The sequence below is a fragment of the Chrysochloris asiatica genome, unplaced genomic scaffold (genome assembly GCF_000296735.1).
Source record: "Chrysochloris asiatica unplaced genomic scaffold, ChrAsi1.0 scaffold00003, whole genome shotgun sequence".
NCBI lineage: Eukaryota > Metazoa > Chordata > Mammalia > Afrosoricida > Chrysochloridae > Chrysochloris > Chrysochloris asiatica.
The window spans coordinates 24,598,909-24,618,927 of record NW_006408521.1 but is presented as its reverse complement, the minus strand read 5'-3'; the positions used below and the strand labels follow the sequence as shown (position 1 = coordinate 24,618,927).

At 48.7% G+C, this 20,019-nt stretch overlaps 2 protein-coding genes across 2 annotated transcripts in view; both read left to right on the top strand.

Moving 5' to 3' along the window:
- Nucleotides 1-6,878, top strand: part of HPS1 (Hermansky-Pudlak syndrome 1) — a 35,651-nt gene extending 28,773 nt beyond the window's left edge. Inside the window, exons 15-18 of the mRNA XM_006831462.1 lie at nt 1,240-1,384; nt 4,342-4,455; nt 6,216-6,298; nt 6,716-6,878. Of these exons, the coding sequence (XP_006831525.1) occupies nt 1,240-1,384; nt 4,342-4,455; nt 6,216-6,298; nt 6,716-6,878 (505 nt within the window). The remainder of the gene's footprint in view (nt 1-1,239; nt 1,385-4,341; nt 4,456-6,215; nt 6,299-6,715) is intronic.
- A 4,822-nt stretch (nt 6,879-11,700) lies between these two features.
- Nucleotides 11,701-20,019, top strand: part of PYROXD2 (pyridine nucleotide-disulphide oxidoreductase domain 2) — a 36,825-nt gene continuing 28,506 nt past the window's right edge. Inside the window, exons 1-2 of the mRNA XM_006831230.1 lie at nt 11,701-11,829; nt 17,491-17,510. Of these exons, the coding sequence (XP_006831293.1) occupies nt 11,703-11,829; nt 17,491-17,510 (147 nt within the window). The 5' untranslated portion in view covers nt 11,701-11,702. The remainder of the gene's footprint in view (nt 11,830-17,490; nt 17,511-20,019) is intronic.

Below are 20,019 nucleotides of genomic sequence, written 5' to 3'. Positions count from 1 at the left end.
CTGATGGTCTGTTCCATAGTCGGCCCCTGGTCTTGTGTAGGCTGATGATAGTGATCTTCTCCATCACCTCTTCCCACATGTATAGTCTACTTGATTCCTATGTATTCCGTCTGATAAGGTAGTCACCACTTACATTGTTAAAAAAAGGTAGTTGCAATAAGTTGTTGGTCTTGCAAAATTCTATCTTGCTATCTCCAGCATTAACGAGTCTTGTACGATTCGGGCTGCCAACCTCAAGGTCAGCAGTTCAAAACCACCAGTGGTTCCACAGGAGAAAGATGAGGCTTTCTGCTCCTATAAAGATTTACAGCCTCAGAAACCCTGTGCAGGGTCGCTATGAGTCGGAACTGACTCCATGGTCCTTAACAACAACATCTCCAGCATTGTTTCTATTACCAAGACCATATTTCCCCACTACCAGTCTTATCAATGTGTCTTGATTGCTTGTTTGATGAATTTCAGACTGAATAAATTGGTACGTTCTTCATTATTGGCTTTAATGGTTGGTGCATAAGTGTGAATAACAGTGGTATTAACACACTGGTCCTCCTTGTTGTTGTTGTTGTTAGGTCAGTTCCGACTCATACTGACCCTGGATAGGCTTTCCAAAGAGTGACTGGTGGATTTGAACTGTAGACCTTGCGGTTAACAGTCCATTGCTTATTCTACAATGCCACACCAGGACTCCATGTAGGTGTATGGATATTAGTCTGTCACGGACAGCCTTTTTTAAAGATAGATTTTAAAATGCTCTTTTTGATGATGACTGCGACACCATTTCTCTTCATTTTGTCATTCCCAGCCTATAGCATGTCCTTTTCAAAATGGCCAATTCCAGTCCAATTCAGCATGCTGATGCTTAGGATTATCAGTCTTTATGCATTCCATTTCATTTTTTTTATGACTTCGAATTTTCCTAGATTCGTAACTTCATAATTCTATATTCCAATTGTAAATGAATGTTTACAGCTGTTTCTTCACATTTCAAGTGAAGGTCCCGAAAGTTCTGCGCCCCCCACAGCATTAAGGTCAGCTCTGCTTTGTGAAGGCGGCTCTTCCTAGTCGTATTTTAAGTGCTTTCCAACCTGAGGGGCTCATCTCCCAGCGCTGTATCAGATGGTGTTCCAGTGCTATTCATAACCTTTCAGAAGTGGTCTGCCTTTCCTTCTTCCTAGTCTGTCTTAGTCTGGAACTGCTCCCTAGTCTCTGGCTTTATGAGCACCTTAACTCAGACCGCACCTACCTGGAAGACTTCCCAGGCTTGGTGCATTTCATCTACGTGGACCGCACAACTGGGCACATGGTGGCCCCTTCCCTCAATGTCAGCAAGAAGACATCGTCAGAACTGGGCAAGGGGCCCCTGGCTGCCTTCGTCAAAACTAAGGTAACCTCTCCCCAACCCACGGATGTGATGAGGTCTGGCCCTGCCTGGGAAGAGCTAGCCCCTCCATCCTCCAGGTTCCCAGGAGAATCTGACCCCAGTGCACACTCCAGTCAGACTACCAACTCCCCAGAAAGGGCCACCTTCTTCTTGGTCTTGGGGCACAGTAGGTATTGGGGAAGCACCTGGAATGGCAGAATGGTCTGGGCAGTGAGATCACAGGAGAAAATGGCCAGTGTCCATCACAGTGTGAGGCCACTGAGTTTTTTGCTCAATGAAATTAGAATTAGCTGAAATGGAAAGAAGAAATTGAGTTGGTATCATAATTTAAAACTAAGTGGTTTCTACTAAGGAAGCATTCTCTGGGGAATTTATTCTTCTAATTTAACTGACCCGGTTTTATAGCAAAATAGTGGTTTTTGTGGTGGGGGAGTGGACCTCTGTCATGCTATTAAAAAATATATCTAAACTCATACCCACACATATAAATGAGGGTAAGTCAAAAAAAACTAACTCGTACACACACACATGTACAGATGAGGGTATGCCAGAAGTGTTGCTGTAAGATTCTAGTTAATATATGTCTGAGTTTATTCCAATCCAGAAGTGTCTGTAAACATGTCACTGTGACCAGTGGGTGGCTGCAGATACATGTTTTAGGGGTGCATTGTCCTTGTCTCCTTGGGTACCCTAAGGTACCTCTTGTGCAAAGATCACCTAGCTCAAAGAGTTCATTTTTCCATTAGTTTTTAAAGCAAGATTGAAGCAAATGAAGGCGGTTTTATGGAATGGATTGTAACCAGGAATGAGTCTTGAGTTTACCAGCAAGATCCAGAGAGCTAAGTCCATCCAAAACCATGGCATCTGAGGGGATCTGCTGGGCCAGTTAAATTCAAAGCAGAGATCAGCCCGGAAGGTTATAATGACTGTGCTGTGGGCTCCAAAGGAGCAATCTTGATAGATTTTCTCAAAGGACGCAGGATCATCAGAGGGGTTTATGATAAAAAAAGTTTTAAAAACTGGTGACAGAAAAAGCACTGAGGAATTTTGTTTTGTTTTTTCCATCACAGTGATGCACTGGCTGATTCTCCAAGGGTAGCAAGGGCTGCTCTATTAGGATTGCATTGGGAAACCTAACCCTGTCCACGCTACAGCCCAGATCATGCCCCTGTAGATTTCTTTGAGTTTCCAAAACTCAAAGAGCATCTAAAAGGAATATGATTTGAGTCCCTCGAGAATGCCGAAAGTGATGTTTTGACATGGTGCGAATGGAGAAGCAGAGAATTCTTCAGGGAAGGGTTAGAAAGCCGGAAGCACCTCCTTCAGAAGTGGGCAGACCTAGATGGAGGAGATTCAAGAAGCAATAGTTCCCTATTTGGATAGTTTTGCTTAATATACTACCCTCCTGTGTGTGTGTGTACATACAAGGAGGCTTCAAAACACTTATGGAAAAATTCCATTATATTTCCTTCAATTACTCCACAACCTTTTTGAATTTCCCTCATGTGTGTGGGGAGGAAGGGGGCCTACGTGATTATGATATTGTGCTGCTAGGTTATGTACATAATTATTACTATATATTACCACATACAGCGTCTCATTCTGGCTAAAATATGACAAGGGACAGATGGGTGTTTGGAAGTCCCGCTCGGCCTCTCATGAGCTGTGTGGCCGTGGGCAGTGCTTGGTCTGAGTCTGTGTCTTCATCAGAAAAGGGAGCTTCTCACGCTGTTCGCATGATAGGGCCATTGTGAAGCTCTCTCATGTGTACGACAGGCCGCACCATGTGAGGCAAATCATACGGTTATCTCTGACCTGTCATGCCCAGATAGTCGGCACTGACATCTCGGGACATTTCTTTTCATTTCCTTTCTGTGTTTTCTGAGGTTGAGCTCCGGCTGCATAGCCACGTGTGTTTACTGCATCTTCACCTCACAGTAGAGCCTGCCTTTCCTCCTGTCATGAATTCTTTATAAACATGACTTTTAACAGCTCCATAATAGTCCGTCAGGTGAGCGGAGCACACTTCACTTACCCGTTTCCCAGTGTTGAACATTCCGTTGTCTCCAGCCTTTCACTGTGATAAGTAATTCTGCAACACATACCTTTGCACATACGTCTCTGTCCTCATCTCTGATTATTTCCTCAGTACAGATTCCCAGAGACGGAATTACTAAGTCAGGTGGGAGGAATGATTTTAAGGTTATTAATGCATGTTGTCAAATGGCTCTCCTGAGAAGTGTAGCGAAGCCAGGTCTCTGTTTTCCAGATTTATTTAGCTAGTACATTGTGATCAGGTGTGGCAGACCTCATGCATCCTGTTCACTGAGCTTTCTCGTGAACACGCTCATCCGCCTACTCCCAACCCCTGGGCAAGGGAGGAACGCCCACACAGTCCCTCTCTGCTGTGTCCTCTCCAGCGGTTCATGGGCAGTATCACGGGGACCCTGCGTTAGGCACGAGAAAGTCAGCAGGACCCTTAGTGAGCCTAGCTTGGACCTCGCCTGTGGAGCGGGACACCAGCACCTTCCTGGCGTGGAACCAGAGGTGACTCTGAACAGCAGGAGGGGTCTCAGGTGCCACACCACAATCACCTACATTACTTAACAGTATCCCTGGCTATTTTGCGGCCTGAGTGATGGGTTTGCTAATGTATGGCTCACGTGTAGCACGTTAAAGTTACATAAAGTGTCTGTAGGTTTATTTAGCCTCCCGATGACTACAGGGTAGTCCATCCATCAGCACTGTAAGGAATTGATTTCTCTCGAGCTCCGCCTCTGTGCCAAGGCGGAAGCAGACAGTGCTGGCCTTAGGGAGTCCCTCCCTCACCCAGGTGCGTTGTCTTTCCCTTCAGCCTCAGCTGTGTGTGAAGGTGGGAGCCCAGCTTGGCCCTGTAATCAGGAATGGGGCTTGCAGGCTGTGAGGGTGGCAGGGGTGAACACGCTCCCTCCTTCCCACAGGTGTGGTCTCTGATCCAGCTGGCACGCAGGTACCTGCAGAAAGGCTACACCACGCTGCTGTTCCGGGAGGGGGACTTCTACTGCTCCTACTTCCTGTGGTTCGAGAACCATTTGGTGGGTGCAGCGGGGTCCCAGGACTGGGCAGGCCTACAATGCTTTCCTTCCTTGCAACTCTTGGTCCTGCCCTCTGAAGCATGTCAGGCTATCTCTTCTCTTCGCCTCTTCTTGTCCCTGATGGGAGGAAGGACAGGTAAACACAGCAGGTTGACACCCAGAACTCACAGGTCCCGTTCTCCTGGGGTGGGGGGGGGCATTTCACATTACTTTGTGTTCCCCTGTACCCAGCAGCCTGACAGTCATGCCATCGTTCAAGGCTGTGCCCAGGTAGACGTGTGAGCAGGTCACTAGGTGCCCAAGGGGGAGGCCACTCAAATCACACACTTCATGAGTACAGCTTCAACACCGTGAGGTCATGCCTGAAGCACAGCACGCTGCCATTCCCATTGTATGGATGGGGAAACCGAGGTGCAAAGCAAGTAACCAACCTGCTCAAGGAAGCTGAGCATGTGGCTCTCAGGTCTCCTGCCTCATGTCCCTGTATGCAATTCGACAATGTAAACTCAAGATACTGTTGTTGTTAAGTGCTAGCGAATCAGTTCCAATTCAGCGTCCCTGTGTAGGGTTTTGGAGGAGCAGCTGGTGGTGGGGTTGAACTCTCGACCTTGTGGTTTGCAGTCCAGTACTGATCCTACAGTACCACACCGGAAGTCTGCAAATAAAGTAATAGGGCTTTACTCTCCTAAGTCTTCTCTCTCTTTCTCTCTGTTCCCTCAGTTCTCAAAGAATCATTCCTCTACCCCTCATACCCCCTTGGTCCCCTTGAGTTCCTGCCCCTTCCCTGTATTCTCTGTGCACTTGGCAGTGAGCCCGCCTTCACTTCACCCTGAGGGTGACACCCACCCTTTTCACACTGTGTAGATATCAGGGTCTTTAATGACTCTTCATTTGGTTCTCACACCCACTGCCCATGATGGTTGGTGAAGGTATTATTGTCCCCATTTTACAGATGGGGACACTGGGACTTGGGGAGGCCAAATGCCCTGGCCAGGGTCACTGAGCCAGACTGGAAATCGGCTTTGCTGCCCCTCAGGCCCCCACTCTTACTGCACCAGCTCCTCCCATGTGCCCTGTATGTGTGTCTGGCAGAAGGCCTGCAGAGTCGCTTTCCCTGCACTCACAGAAGGGACTGGGCCGTGGGGGTGAGGAGGCTCCCATCTCAATGCTGGCCACACCTGCAGGCGTGTGCCCTCATGGATCAGCTGTTCAGTGTTGGCCAAGGACACCTCCTGGTTTGCAGTGTGGCTGTTGTAGAGCCCATGTGAGCTTTGGGACCCTTGGTCTTACAGTGGGCTAAGCACTGGCCTGTAAACCTCAAGGTCAGCAGTTCAAACCCACCAGCCACTTCATGGGAAAAAGATGAGGCTGTCTGCTCTCATAAAGATTCCCGGTCTCAGAACCCCTGAGGAGCAGGCCCCATTACTGCTGTGAGTTAGAATTGACTCGATGACAGCCAGTTTGGTTTGGGTTTTTTCCCTCAGAGGCTCTACCTGTTCTTCCCCTGTATCACCCTCCAGGCGGTCTCCCAGTGGAGCGGCTGCCTGTCCCGGTCCCCCTGTGATAGTGAGTCCACATGCCAGGCAGGGCCCTTGAAGCTCTTTGCCCATTATCCGCAGCAGCCCTAGGGTCCTTGTGATTGTTTCTGGGTGAGAAAAGAAGGCAGAAAGAGGCCCCACATTTCCCCTAGCAAGGAACTCACTGCAGGACGGTGAGCTCAGGGCCTCCCCATTCTCACCACCTGCTTCCTCCTGCCTCAGGGCTGCAAACTGCAGATAATCGAGGTGCCTGTCCTTTCTGATGACTCGGTGCCCATCGGCATGCTGGGTGCAGACTATTACAGGTAACGTATGATCTGGGAAGGCCACTGGGGACAGTGGGTGCACCCCTTGCTAGGTGATAAGTACCACCCCCTCCCATCAGGAATGCATCACCCCAGGAAGCTAGAGACCCCCAGTGGGGCTCCAATTCCCTGAGAGAGGCAGTAAGCTAGAAGCTCATTTGCATTTCAGCCAGGGTTCTGCGGCAGCCGTGTGCTAGGACACTGTTCCCTTCTGCAGACCCCAGGGTGGGGGTTGGAACCCACAGCTGAACAGAGGTTTGGGGCAGATACACGTCAGGTCAGGTGCTTGGGGACAGGGAGGCCCTCAGTGTCCATCAATGAGATGAGCTGGGAATGAGTGGTAGAGCACTCACCTCGTGTCTGATGGACCGTGGTGGCCTGGCTTCTGAATCCCACCTTTCCCATGTCTTCCCCCAGGAAACTCCTGCGCTATTACAGTAAGAGCCACCCAGCCGAGGACGTCAGGTGCTATGAGCTGCTGGCCATCCACCTGTCTGTTATCCCCACCGATGTGGTGGTGCAGCAGGTGGGCGAGTTGGCCTGGCGCCTGTGGGAGGCCTCCCACACACCCCTATTCTAGGCCTGGCTGACTGACCACACACAAGCTCTCCTCTGCATACGGTTCTCCTGTGTGATCAAACGTTCCCCATGGCAGGGCAGCCATCCTGAGGATGGGGCAGAGCTCCAGGACAGCCCCAGTGTTTCCTAAAGACCACCCTCCATGCGGAGTAACCAGCAGACCTCCAAATTCTCCCCTGTAAAGACATGGGGAGCCAGGGGGAACCATGCATCCCTCATCTCCTGGAAACAACAGTGCTGTGAGGTTAGAACTGGCTCAGCGCCCCCTCTGTTCACTCCCAGGAGACCAGAGGGTCCTGGCCACTGCCACTTTCTGCCGCTCTCTGGGTGGAGAAAGCTCCTGCAGGAAGATGCCTCCTTCCTGGATAAAAGATGCCCCATTGGGAGGGATTGGATTCCCACCCTACCACCTACAGCCTGAGGCGCTGGGCAAGTATCTTAACTGCTAGACTTGTTTCCCCACAGGGGAAGTGGTGCCACCTACCTGGCAGGCATGCGGAAGGTGCTCAATAAACGTTGGTTATCGTGACTGTTATTCTGGCCCAAACCTGCTGAGTCCCAGCCCCTTGTCCTGGTGACCCCTTCCTGGCAGACCTCATCTTGGCACCTCTGCCCTAGGACTATGGGCCTCGAGGTCCTGGCCCCATAGACTGTCTCACCTGGCCTGTCAGGGAGCCCAGGCTCTGTGTTTGGGTCAGAGTTTCCCGTGTGATTCGTAACATGCCCTGGATTGAGAGCCACTCCCCATGGACACAGGGCCTGTTTTTTTGTTTTTTTTTTGTTTTTTTTCTTCTTCTTAAATGTTTTATTGTGAATTATGTGATCGTTTACATGGGAGAACATTAGTTTTACATTCATTCCATCGTATATTGTCTCTCATTGCCATGGTTACAATCCCCTCCATGCACTTCTCCCCGTACCCCCCTGGTCTTCAGCACCCAGTCACTCTCCCTCTCTGGATCTAAAGTCTCCAGCTGCTCCATCGCTCCACGTCATCATCTCTGCCTCCATTTCAGGCATCACTGCTTCTCTGGGTAGGGTCCCACTCTCTGCTCTTCTCCCTTGATGGTCCTAGGGACCTCCGCTCCTAGACTGAAAAGTTAATCACTCCCCTCCTTGCTATAAAATGTCTACCTTTACATTTCCAACCCTCACAATCAGTCCTGATAACAATTATTCACTATTGTATCACAAGAGACCCATCTGCATTTCATTGCATCAGCCCCGCCTAGTCGGATTGAATACTACTCACTGGAGATTCTACCTTCCTCCAGACCCTCTGGATCTAGGTTCCCTCTTGAAAGCCAGTCACTTCTTGCCTTTGTAGCCCCCTGGCCCCCATTTTGGGTAGCCAATGTCCAAGCTGCTGATCCCTATCTACTCTGTGTGTGGAGGGGGTGGGAATGATTCTTGCTGTAAGGACTTGTTCCCTCTTTTGAGCTACTGCTTCCATAGGTGTAGATCAATTTCATCAAATTGTATGAGAATACTTTTTTTTTTTCCCTCTTCTTTTTACTTCTGGTTGAGCTCTGATCATCCAGTCACTGAAGCCAGGACAAGTGGGTATTATCTGCAAGTGTGGGTGTTCTTAAGGGCCTGTTTTTTAACTTTCATTTTTAACTTTATTATGAATTGAGTGAAGGTTTACAGAGTAGATAAGTTTTTCATCCAACAAACCGTTTGCTTCATTTCAGCAATTGCATCCCTCCAGCGTAAGGTCAGTTATCACGCTTCCTCCCTGTGACTTTTGCTTTTACTCATTCTTGTCAAGCTTGTCCTGAGGTTAATGTCAATGCCCTTCTGATCTTGACTGGCTGACCCTTCCATGGTGAGCAGACCTCACTATGTTGTTGTCCCCTCTCTACTGCTTGGCTGAAAATGGAGCCACAAGGTTAGTTCCAGACCCAAAGTGTTTCCAAGGGCCGTAGGCTCAGATCCTGTTCATCTGTTTCTGACCAGCAACCCTGCTCTAATTTATCATTTTGAGTTTTGCTTTGCATTCCATGCCCCTCCCCTCCTACCAGGGACCTTCTAATGTGATTCCTATCAGAATAGTTGGTAGTGATAGCTAGGCACCATCTACTTCTGGTCTCTGAGTCGTGAAGACTGATGTTCACGTATTCCAATAGTCCGCTGGTCTGATTCCAAGTGTCTTCAGTTTTCTTCACTCGCCTTTCCTCCACACAGGGAGAGACCAATATTTGTACCTTAGATCGCTACTCAAGAGCTTTTAAGATCCAAGTTGAAGCACCCCTTTTCTTACCAGCAATCCCTCCCCTCAAAGGATTCAAGGACCAGAGACCATAGGAGGAAGTGTTCTGAGACTGGGGAGGGGGTCTGCAGAAGGAGTCCACCCCTCTCAGGCCCAAAGACAGCTGCTGGGATGCAGAAATAAGCATCCTCCACAGCAGAGGACTGGTACCTTTGTAATGCCAGGTGTGTCCAGAGACTGTGGTCTTTCCCTGTAGGGGGCAGGGTGGGGGCAAGGTGGGGCTGAAGGTGATGGAACTCAGAGTGAAGTCCTTGTAGGCAGCAGTAAGGAGCTGCCACCAAGATTACTGGGTCTGTGCTCCTCAGCGTTGTGATTTATACCTGGAAGTTCAAAAAGAAAACGGGGGAACGGAAGAGCACGGAGAAGAGTAACACTCACTCACTAATATTTAAACCTCAAACCAAAAATATCCTGAAGTCTTCTTTAAAACAAACTAGAGTTTGGCTTAATTAGTCACAACTGCCCGCCCTGAGCATTGAGTTGTTGTAAAAACCGTCTGGCTGGGATAAGATGGACTACAGAGACTAGAAAGCTGGACCAGGAACCAGAGGGGGCAGTGAGCTTGTGTGGACGAGGGAGGAGCCATTCAGCAGAGGGGGCTGAGACAAGCTGTGCAGCTCAAGGAATGTCAGCACCGCTGAGTTGTGCATGTAGAAATTGAACTGGTGTGTGTTTTGCCGTACACATTTTTCAGCTACAGTTTTTTAAACAACTGAAAGTAAACTGTATTTGAAAATCAGAAAAAAGAAAAACATGAAGGAAAAAAGTTCCATTATATATAAGCTCATCAAATGGGTTTTGGGGTATGCGCTTTTGTTGCCAAGTTTGCATGTGGCATGACCCATTTAATAAATGCCCCCAATTTTTCAAGATTGTGAATAACACTAGAAGCCCTGGTGATGCTGTGGGTTAAGCATTGAGCTGCAAACTGCCAAATTGGTGATTCAAACCCACCAGGTGCTCTGGAGGAGAATGAAGAGGCTGTCCACTGCTGTAAAGATGGACAGCTTTGATAACCCTATAGGGCAGTTCTGCCCTGTCCTATAGGGTTGCGATGAGTCGGATTGGACTCAAAGACAGTGACTTTGATTCGGTGTGGTTTCAGTAACACTGGGGTGAACATCCTGAATGAGGTTTTAGTAGAAAGATTCACCCACAGTGTAAAGCTGGGGTTGTCCAAGTCGAGAGGAGAAGGGACCCTTGGAGAGCCGTTTCCTCAGTTACCAGCTTTCCCACACCGGGCCCCAATCTGACGTTCATATCTAAGCACAGGTGTCTGCAGCAACCACGGGTTGCTTTCCCTACAACACAGCCTCACCCATGGGGTGCTTTCCCTACAACAAGGTGCAGAGTCTACTAAGAAAGCGCTTTTGCTGAAGATATTTACAAATGTGATCTGTAAACTTTGAAGATTTCTTGGAAATGAGAAAGGTTCCCAGAGACAGGAAAGAAATGCCAGGTCTTCAAAAGCAGAAGACAGCCCAAGAATTGCATCCTGCCAGCCTGTGGTTAGGCACAAGTGTTGAAACTTTTGGAGAGGGCAGACACAGATGTGGCCCTCCTGGCTGAACCCCTGGCCACAGTGATGCTCAGCAGTTGCTCCCAAAGCTTTCAGCCACTCTACCTCCTATGGACTCATCCTTACAGGCAGGAGACTCGGAGTTTGAGCAGACTCAGCCAAGAACCTATCTCTTCTAGCCCTTCAAATTCCCACCCAGCATGTCCCAGACATTTGATTTCTTAGGAAGGCAGAGGCATGGGCCTGGGGTGGTGGGCGGGACGGCTCACTGCCTGCTAAGGACAGCAGCTCCCTCATCTGTACAGTGAAGCACTTTGAGGCTCAGATAGGGTCCCTGGGTAGTGCCCGTGGCTCTTAAGTGAAAGGTATGCAGTTTGAATCCCCTCGTGGGCACCTTGGAAGACATTTTTCGCTTAGGGAAATCAGCCATTGAAAACCCTGTGGAGCACACACAATTCTATCACACATATGGGGTTGCCTTGAGTCAGAAGGGTCTTGAGGGCGACTGAGTTGGGTGAAGGACTTGATAGCACCTGGTTTGGGGTTTGTTGTTACGTGCTATCAAGTTGATTCCTACTCATAGCAACTCTGTGTAGAGTTTCTGAGGAGCAGCTGGTGAGTTTGAACCACCGACATTGCAGTTCAAACTGACCTTGCAATCCAGTGCTTATCCTACAGTGCCACACCAGGACTCCGGTTTGGGGCTTGGTGGTTTAATATTATTATCAGAGGCTGCCTGAAACATTCAGCACAATGCCTGGCTCCTGGGGCTCTCTGAATTACCAGCGTGGCAATCATTGTCCTGAGTCCTGAAGCCTCCGACTTCTGCTGGGTTAATGGGCAACCGCCTCTGGGCGACTCTGCTCTGTGAAACGCCCACTGTGGAGCACAAAGTGACCTCTGAGCCAGTGCAGGAAACGGCTGCAGTTCCTCCCTTCTTCCTGCTTGCTCCCAGCTCCTCCCCTGGCCTAGGGAGGCACAAAAACCTGATGGCAAGCAAATTCCTAGTTCCAGTTGCTCCACACAGGGGAGAAATGGTGGCTGGTGGTGCAGATCTCTGCAGGGCCCTGCGTGCCTCTCCCCACCCTGCTTGGAGACAAGCTCACTCTGGAGCCAGGGGACATCTGAAGTCTGAGTATGATGCCGTGGTGATAGGAGCAGGTAACATGGGGCTGACCAGAGCTATGGAGTGGGCGGCAGCCATAAACTGAGACCAGGAGGGGCCCTTTCACTGAGCCCCACCACTCACTCCACCTATGGTCAAAACCAGTCAGGAGTCTGGGCGAGAAAGGGGCTATGGTGGAAGGCCCACCTATCTGGGAGCCAGGTGCCCAGGTTCTCATACTGGCTTGGCTGTCAATTTGCTGTGTGGTTTCAGGTAATCCTTTCCCTCTCTGGTCTTGGCTTGTCCCATTCAGAATAACCAGGGGGCACTAGATGAGCTCTGCTACAAACTTAGTTCCCGCCACAGTTTCCAAAAGCATATGGTCTAGAAGGAGTCCCGGGGTGACACAGTGAATGCTTGACTACGAACTGAAAAGGTGGTGGTTCAAACCCACCCAGAGGCACCTTGGAAAAAAGGCCTGGCAGTCTGCTCCCAAAGAGTCCCAGCTGGGGAAGCTGTGTGGGTGCAGTTATCCTCGGCACAGGTGATGTGAGTCGGATCAGCTCAGTGGTACACGGTACATAGCGACCCTGCCTAGGGTTTCCGGGGCTGTAAATCTTTATGTGAGCAGAAAGCCTCATCTTTCTCCCACGGAACAGCTGGTAGTTTCGAACTGCTGACCTTGAGGTTAGCAGCCCGATTCGCAACCACTACGCTACCAGAGCTCCTTCAGTGGTACATTGGGGCTGGAAAGAACGATTCTGGGAGCATGTGAGTAGGTATGAGCTGGTTCACCACTGATCACCCAGCTCCGGAGGAAACAGGGTTGTCTGTTCAAACAGGACAGTCAGGAGAAATGAAAGAGCCATGACCTGAGTCCTGGTGTGGCACTCTACGATAAGCACTGAACCGTAAGGTCAGTTTGAACTGCAAGGTCGGTGGTTCAAACTCACCGGCCGCTCCTCGGAAACCCTATTCAGGTTGACAGCACTTAGCAATAGAGCCATGTCCCAGGATTCTGACTGTGCCTGGTAAGGGTGACAGACCCATTTTGTTCCCTCTCAGGGTTCTTGGGGCCTGCTGCATTGATCCTGTCACACTTGACTGGCCCCAGACTACAAAGGGCCAAATTCTGGGTAACCAGCTGAGGCTGTGGGTCAGGACTAGGTCGTCTCTCCTTGGAGCCTCTGTTCACACAAGTGCCCAAAGCTTGACCTTCTGACGTTATTTACAACTGCATTATACAGAAGGGCAATGAATGGCAGAGCAGAAAGAAGACACAGCTTGAACGTTGCATCCCTGATTTGGCAGGTCTTCATTGTTGGCATCCTAGTGTGGATAAGCACTGGACTGCTAACCACAAGCTTGGCGGTTCAAACCTATACAGGGCTGGAAACCCTGTATAGGGATGCTATGAGTCAAAACCAGCTCGACAGCACTTACTAACAATTGTTGGAATGCACAAAAGATACTGGTAAATGTTTAAATCGTCTCTACAGCGCAAAGTGCTTGTACGTGCACATGAACCCATTGCTGTGATTTGGTTCCAAGTTATGGGGACCCTATAAGACCCTGTACAAGGGTCGCTATGGGTCGGAACCGACTCGACGGCACTTAACAACAACAACAACATAAGACAAAAGTAGAACTGCCCCGTGAGCTTCCCAAGGCTGTGAATCTTTACAGAAGCAGCAGCTAGGAAGTTAGAACTGCTGACCTTTCAGTTAGCTGCCAAGCATTTAACCACTGTGTCACCAGGGCCCCTCCATGTAGGTACATAAAATATAAACTGATTGCCATCAAGTCATTTCCGACTCATGGGCACCCAGGTGTTACAGAACAGAATGGCTCCAGAGTGCTTTCTTGTGGAATCAGATCACCCGACCATTGAGTGCGTTCAAACCGCTAGACTTTAGGTTAGTTATAGTTGTGAAGTGCTGTCGAGTTGGTTCTGACCCACAGCGACCATTTATAGAGTTTCTGAGGAGCAGCTGGTAAGCTTGAACCACCGACCTCTCAATTCAAACAGCATTGCAGTCTAACGCATTAGCCCACAGCGCCACAAGAGCAAACCACATGTACCACCCAGAGACCAAATATGTGCATAATTAATAGACAGTTCTCCTTATTTACATTACATGTAGCCAATTCATTCTCACCCAATGCTCTCATTGGTTTTTGTCAAATGAAGTAGCCAACCTACAATTGTAATCGATGAGCCAGGGTTGTTTGACAAGGAATGTTGTCGCTATTTTTGTTTGCTTTAAAGAGTAGGATGAAAGTGAAACAGGTGAAGTAATGGATGTGTGTTGGAACTTTACTTCTCCTTCAGTGACATCAACTTTGTTCAGTCAGATAGTATTTGTCAAATGCTGGGAGAGTCTTTCCTCATTTTGTGTGCTGATCACAATGGAACAGCTACAGACACAAGAGTCCAATATGCATTATTAATAGCATGTTTCCATGAACTCTAGCAATCGACAAAACAAAACCTCAAGTCCCACTTTGTAGTGTTTGCTGATTTCCATGGTGTAAATTTTCCACCGCCACATTCTTCAAGCTACCAAGGTGGCACCATTGCATGTAGGGTTGGTGTTGAATGTTGAGAATCCACCATTATGTGGTGTGTCACACTGATACCAGGAACAACCGTTAGACATTTGACTAAATGCGCCTAGAAATGACTTGAGGAGCTTGTTAAAAAAAAAAAAAAAAGCAGCTTCCCGGGCTCTGGTGCTGGCGAGCCTGATTCTGCAAGTCAAAGGTGATTCCTGGGAATCAGCTTGTCTTTGGGTGACTCTGAAGCAGCTGACTGCAGCCCACACTTGGGAGATCCCTTCGTCAGGGCCGCTCCTCTCAGAGCCCCAGCTGCCTCCGGTCCCTGGGGTCAGGCCTGAGTTTAGCTGGGCCCAGGGGAGCTACAGGAGAGCTCAGTCAGGGCTGTTGGATCCTCAACCTTTGTCATTTAAGGTCTGTGCACAACATGTGATGATTAAACCAGGCCCAGGTGCCTGGAAGTCTTTATTAGTTTTCTAATCAGCTCTAATTAAAAGAACCCATACGTAGACCAAGAGGCAACCACTCAAATGAAACAGGAGAGACTGTGTCGTTTAAAATAGGAAAGGTGTGTGTCAGGGTTAGATCCTTTCACCATGCTTATTCATTCTCTATGCTGAACAAATAGTGTGAGTAGCTGAATGGTAGAAAGTAGAACACAGCATTAGAATTGCAGTAAGACTCATTAACAACACACTATGTAGATGATTCAACCTTACTTGCTGAAAGTGAAGAACTTGGAGCATTTATTGATGAAGATCAGAGACTACAGCCTTCAATAGAGATTACATAAAAAATACAAAGACAACATTAATGCTAAACATAAAGAATTCTCACAACTGGGCCAGTAAGTAACATCATGATAAACAGAAAAGATGGAAGTTGTCAAGGATTTTATTTTACTTGGATCCATGGAAGCAACAATCAAGAAGTCACCTGATGTATTACATTGGGCAAATATGCTGCAAAAGACCTCTTTAAAATGCTGAAGAGCAAATACAGAGACACTTTGAGGACTAATGGGCGCCTAACCCAAGCCAAGGTATTTTGAATCAGCTCATATGCAGGAGAAAGCTGGACAATGAAGAAGAAAGAAGAACAAAACAGTATGTTTTGGGAGCAGTACACCCAGAAGACTTTTTAGAAACAAAAATGGTGAGACTCCATCTTACATGTTTTGGAGGGACCAGTCTCTGGAGAACATACCTGATAAAGCAGAGGGTCCGTGAAAAAGCGGAAGACCTTCAACAAGATGGACTGATGCCGTTGCAGCACCCATGGACTTAACACAGCAATGATTATGAGAATGGTACAGGACCAAGCAGTGTTCCATCCTGTTGTACTTGGGATTGTTAGAGTTGAAACTGCCTTGAGGGCGCCTAACAACAACAAATCAAAAGCTACCATATATTGAAGGCCTGCTAAGGGTCAGGTGCTTTGTAAATATTATTTCTGTCTCTGCAACACTATGAGCCTGCAGCAGCCCCTCAAAGTTACATATGAAGAAGCTCAAGGCTCAAGGGGGTTAAAGCGAGTCTCCGAGGGCCATTTCCTAGCAAACTGCAGAACCCAGGACTGTCTACCTTGAATTTGTCACCCATATTTGAGAGCAGTGCTATTCAAACTGCATGTTGCAGTCCATTTGAAAATTCCATTTTAGAGATTCCTTTAATGGATTAGCAGGTTGTCTGGATGGCCTCTGTGATTCTGGAAGTCTCTAGGAGAAAAATAGACAACTCAGTCAGCTAAGTCATGAAGACCCACCATGTGGGTCACTGCGCTCTCCTATTTATGGGAGTTTGCCAAAGCATTTTCAGCCCAGCATTTTCTTCAACTCAGCACTGGGTGAAAATTAGTGCTCAGAGAACATGGTCATCTGCTGACATCTTCATGACTCAGAGTAACCGTTTCTCACCCAGGACAAAGTGTGAGAAACAGACACAGCCCTTCCCAGCACACTGCAAACCACAAGGCCTTGTGTTTGGTCCATCTTGTGAAGAACGGAGAAGGTGGGCTCACCTCAAGAACCTGCTTTCTCAGTCTGTGAGCCTGAGACCACCTGCATCAGAATGTACCTTGTGAGAAGTCAGATTCTAGGTCCTTACTGCCAACCTGCTGAATCAGACAACTCTATGGGGAGGAGGCTGGGAATCGCCATTTATACTAGTCCCTTGGGTGATTCTTAAGTTTGCCAAAGCTGCAAGAGCCATTCCCTCCCAGTGGGCTTGGCATGGAGCATGGGATCCTCAAGCCTCATCCAGGACCCCTAGCTCAGAAGTAGCCTACTGACATGTTTAGAAAAAGACTTTACATGTGTTGTTGTTAAGTACAGTCAAGTCTGCCCAACTCGTAGCAACCCTAGATAGGATTTCTGAGGCTGTAAATCTTTTGAGAGCAGAAAGCCTAATCTTTTGCCCAAGGAGCGGCTGGTGGGCTTGAACCACTGACCTGGTGGTTTGCAGCCCACTGGCACCATGAGTTATGGTAGTACACAGTGAGACTGTATGTGTTTAATGGCTTCATTTTGAACTGCTCATCTTTTGTTTTTGTAACCTGATGGTTGACAGAAGACAAAACCAGGCGAACAACTGTTGTAGCCTGTGAACCGCACCTGGGCAAAGCAAGGCCTACGAGGCTGCAACTATTCCTATGACCTGTGCTTATCTGGATGGCGGATTACTGAGCACACGGGGCGGCTCCGTGCTAGACTAGGAAGGTGTCGCTCTCTGGGTAGCAGCCACCCCTCACCTTCTCTTCCCTGCCAAGCAGGTGTGAAGCTCCCACAGATGCAGTCACCTGGTCACTCCTGAGTGATGGGAGCCCCGGCCGTGCAAGGCAAGGTGGAGTAGCTCCATCTGAGGACCAAGTATTTCTCCTTGGCCCTCCTTCCAGCATGGGGCCACCAACCACACCGGGGTGATGGCCCCTTTTACAAGCCAGGGCAGGAGTCAGGTCTAACTCCTCACAGACCAGGTGTGGAGCTGCATCCTATTTCAACACCTGAGTGCAATTGGAGTGTTGGGGGAGGACCACCAAGTTTCTACCACCTCACTAGGATCCTCACGGTTGGAGACCGCAGTGCATGGTCATGTTCCTCAGGGAGCGTGCCTTTCACTCCACTAACCAGTATTGCTTTTCTCTCCTCTTCCATCTCATTGCAGGACACAACGGGCTGGTAGCTGTGAGTACCACCTCCTCCCTGGCCCTGTATTACCCCTGGGCATGTGGCTCTCAGCAGTTTAGGGAGGGGTGTGAGGAAGGGCAGAGTGACCACACCAGGGGAGAAGCCAAAGGCAGAGGAGTCCAGTTCAAGAGAATCCAGGCACTCCCTCTCCTCTCCTTTCCCCATGACCTCTGAGAGAGCTGGGGAGCTTTCAGGAGAAAGATGGTAGGAAAATGGGAATGCATGTATCTGACATAGCTTTGTCATCGACATGTTGGAGCCTGGGTATCGGGAATGAGCTTGGGGGTGTGTGTGGGGGGGTGCTGACTTTCCATCATGAGCAGTCCTTGTGTGTCCCCCAGCTAGATCCAGGCCGTGTACCCACCAGACTACACAGTAGTTGTACAGTCCGAAGTGTACCCAAGAGACAGTGTGTAGAGGCCCTGAAGCTGAGCTAGCCACAGTCCATGTGGCCCTAAGAGGCCAGAACATGTGCTTGAGGGTGTTCAAGACCACTGAACAAACATGGATCATCTGCCCGAAGTAATAGCTGTACTAGAATTTCAATGTAGAGAGACACAGGGGAGCAGTATAGGATTGCTGAGGGACTTGTATTAAATCTGAACGCGTTACCTGGTTATTAATTTTACTTGAAAATGTGACAGGGAAAGTTATGTAACTCAACCCATCAGTAATTTAAAACATTGATTCTGTGTTAATATAAACATGAGTTCATCTCTCAACTCCACCACTTTCTGTCTATAAAGGGTCAGGCCAATCACTTTACCTCTCTGCCCCCAGTGAAGTGAGAATAATAACTTAGTAATAACACCCATGTCACAGAGCTGTTGTGAAGGTCAGATAGTGACTCCAGGGACCAGGCACAGAAAGCTTTACCCAAAGGGTGGTTGTTAGCAACTTCGGAACTTTCCAACCCCGGGAAGGCCCTTCAGCCGAAGACCACCAGGAACACACTTGTAGTTAAACGCGGTATTCTGGACCTACTACTCGAGGGAGAACTCACTGGAAGCTAAAGGTGCCTCTAAAAGAGGGTGCTAGAAAGAACTGATTGTAGGGTTGGGCTCTGGTTGGGTGATTTGAGGGAGGTTCTGAGGAAACAGGTTCGCTTTAGCTTGGATGCTGCCAGAAAGCTGGGGCAACTCTACTACTGGGTATTTCAATAAATCTTGGAGCTCTGGTAGCTTAGTGGTTACGAATCAGGCTGCTAACCTCAGGGTCAGCAGTTCAAAACTACCAGCGGTTCCACGGGAGAAAGATGAGGCTTTCTGCTCCCATAAAGATGTGCAGTCTCTGTGAGTTGGAACTGACTCCACTGTGCACTATTGATTCTGGGATAGGATGAGGATAGCTGTAATTGGTAAAGAAGTAGCACTTGCTCGTTTTGGCCAAGTGGAGGCGTGTTTGGTATTTTGTAGGTGGCACAGCGACCTTGATTTTATTTGTGCAGAGACACAGTTGCAAGAAGGCCTTGCTCTGCCTCATTTCATCATGGTTGCTGAGTGGCCTTGTCTGAGGCTGGTGCTCTAGGAGATTGTGGAAATTTCCAAGAATGTTAAGAGCCACCCTTTGTGCAAAGCTTTATGTGTCTGGTCCTTGTCTGAGAGGAGAATAACGTGGTTGAGCTCTGGGTGCCAGGACAGCTTCCGAATGGCATGGAATGCAATGTTTCCTTTCTCATTCTCACGAGGAAACCTTAGAAATGTAGAGCCCGCATTCAGATTGCCTGGGTTCAATCCCCAGCACCTCTGCTCATCGGCTCTATAAGCCCAAGGGTTGCTGTTAACCTCACTGAGCCTTGGTTTCCTCATCTGTAGAATGGGAAGAATCATTGATTGTGGCTACTTCCAGGATGACTGAGTGTGTTAACTGAGATGATGCCCACCCAGCATCTGGCACATAGTTGTCAAGTGAAAACCCACTGCCACTGAGTCGATTCTGGCTCATAGCGACCCTGTACAGGGCTTCCGAGGCTGTAAATCTTTAAAGAAGCAGAAAACCTCATCTTTCTCCCGAGGAGTGACTGATGGGTTTGAACTGCCAACCTTGTGGTTAGCAGCCCAGTACTGATTCTGCAGCACCACCAGGGTGAAGTGAATTATTAAAACAACACCTGGCGTATAAACCATACTGTCCTGTCGTCACACCGCCGGTGGTGGAAGAAGCAGCACTTCCAGTCTGCAGATTCATGAGTAGTGAAGTTCCATGAGTACTTACTGATTTCCCACTAAGTGCAGGAGAAGACTTAATGAAAACTCCTGCATCATGTGTTCCCCAAAACAAAGTTGTGTTACAATTACATAGCTTCATGTATTGAGTTGCAGTTGGTTCCGTGGTAACTAACCCCCCTTCCTCCCTCTCTCCCTCAATATATTTCCTATGACGCAGGTTGAGTAGGAAGTATTACCTTCATCCCTATTTTTGCACATAAGGAAACAGAGGCCAGGAGGATTGGGTATGGAGAAGGAGGTGTGAGGAATTGAACCTGGACAGTCTGGCTCAGTGGCAC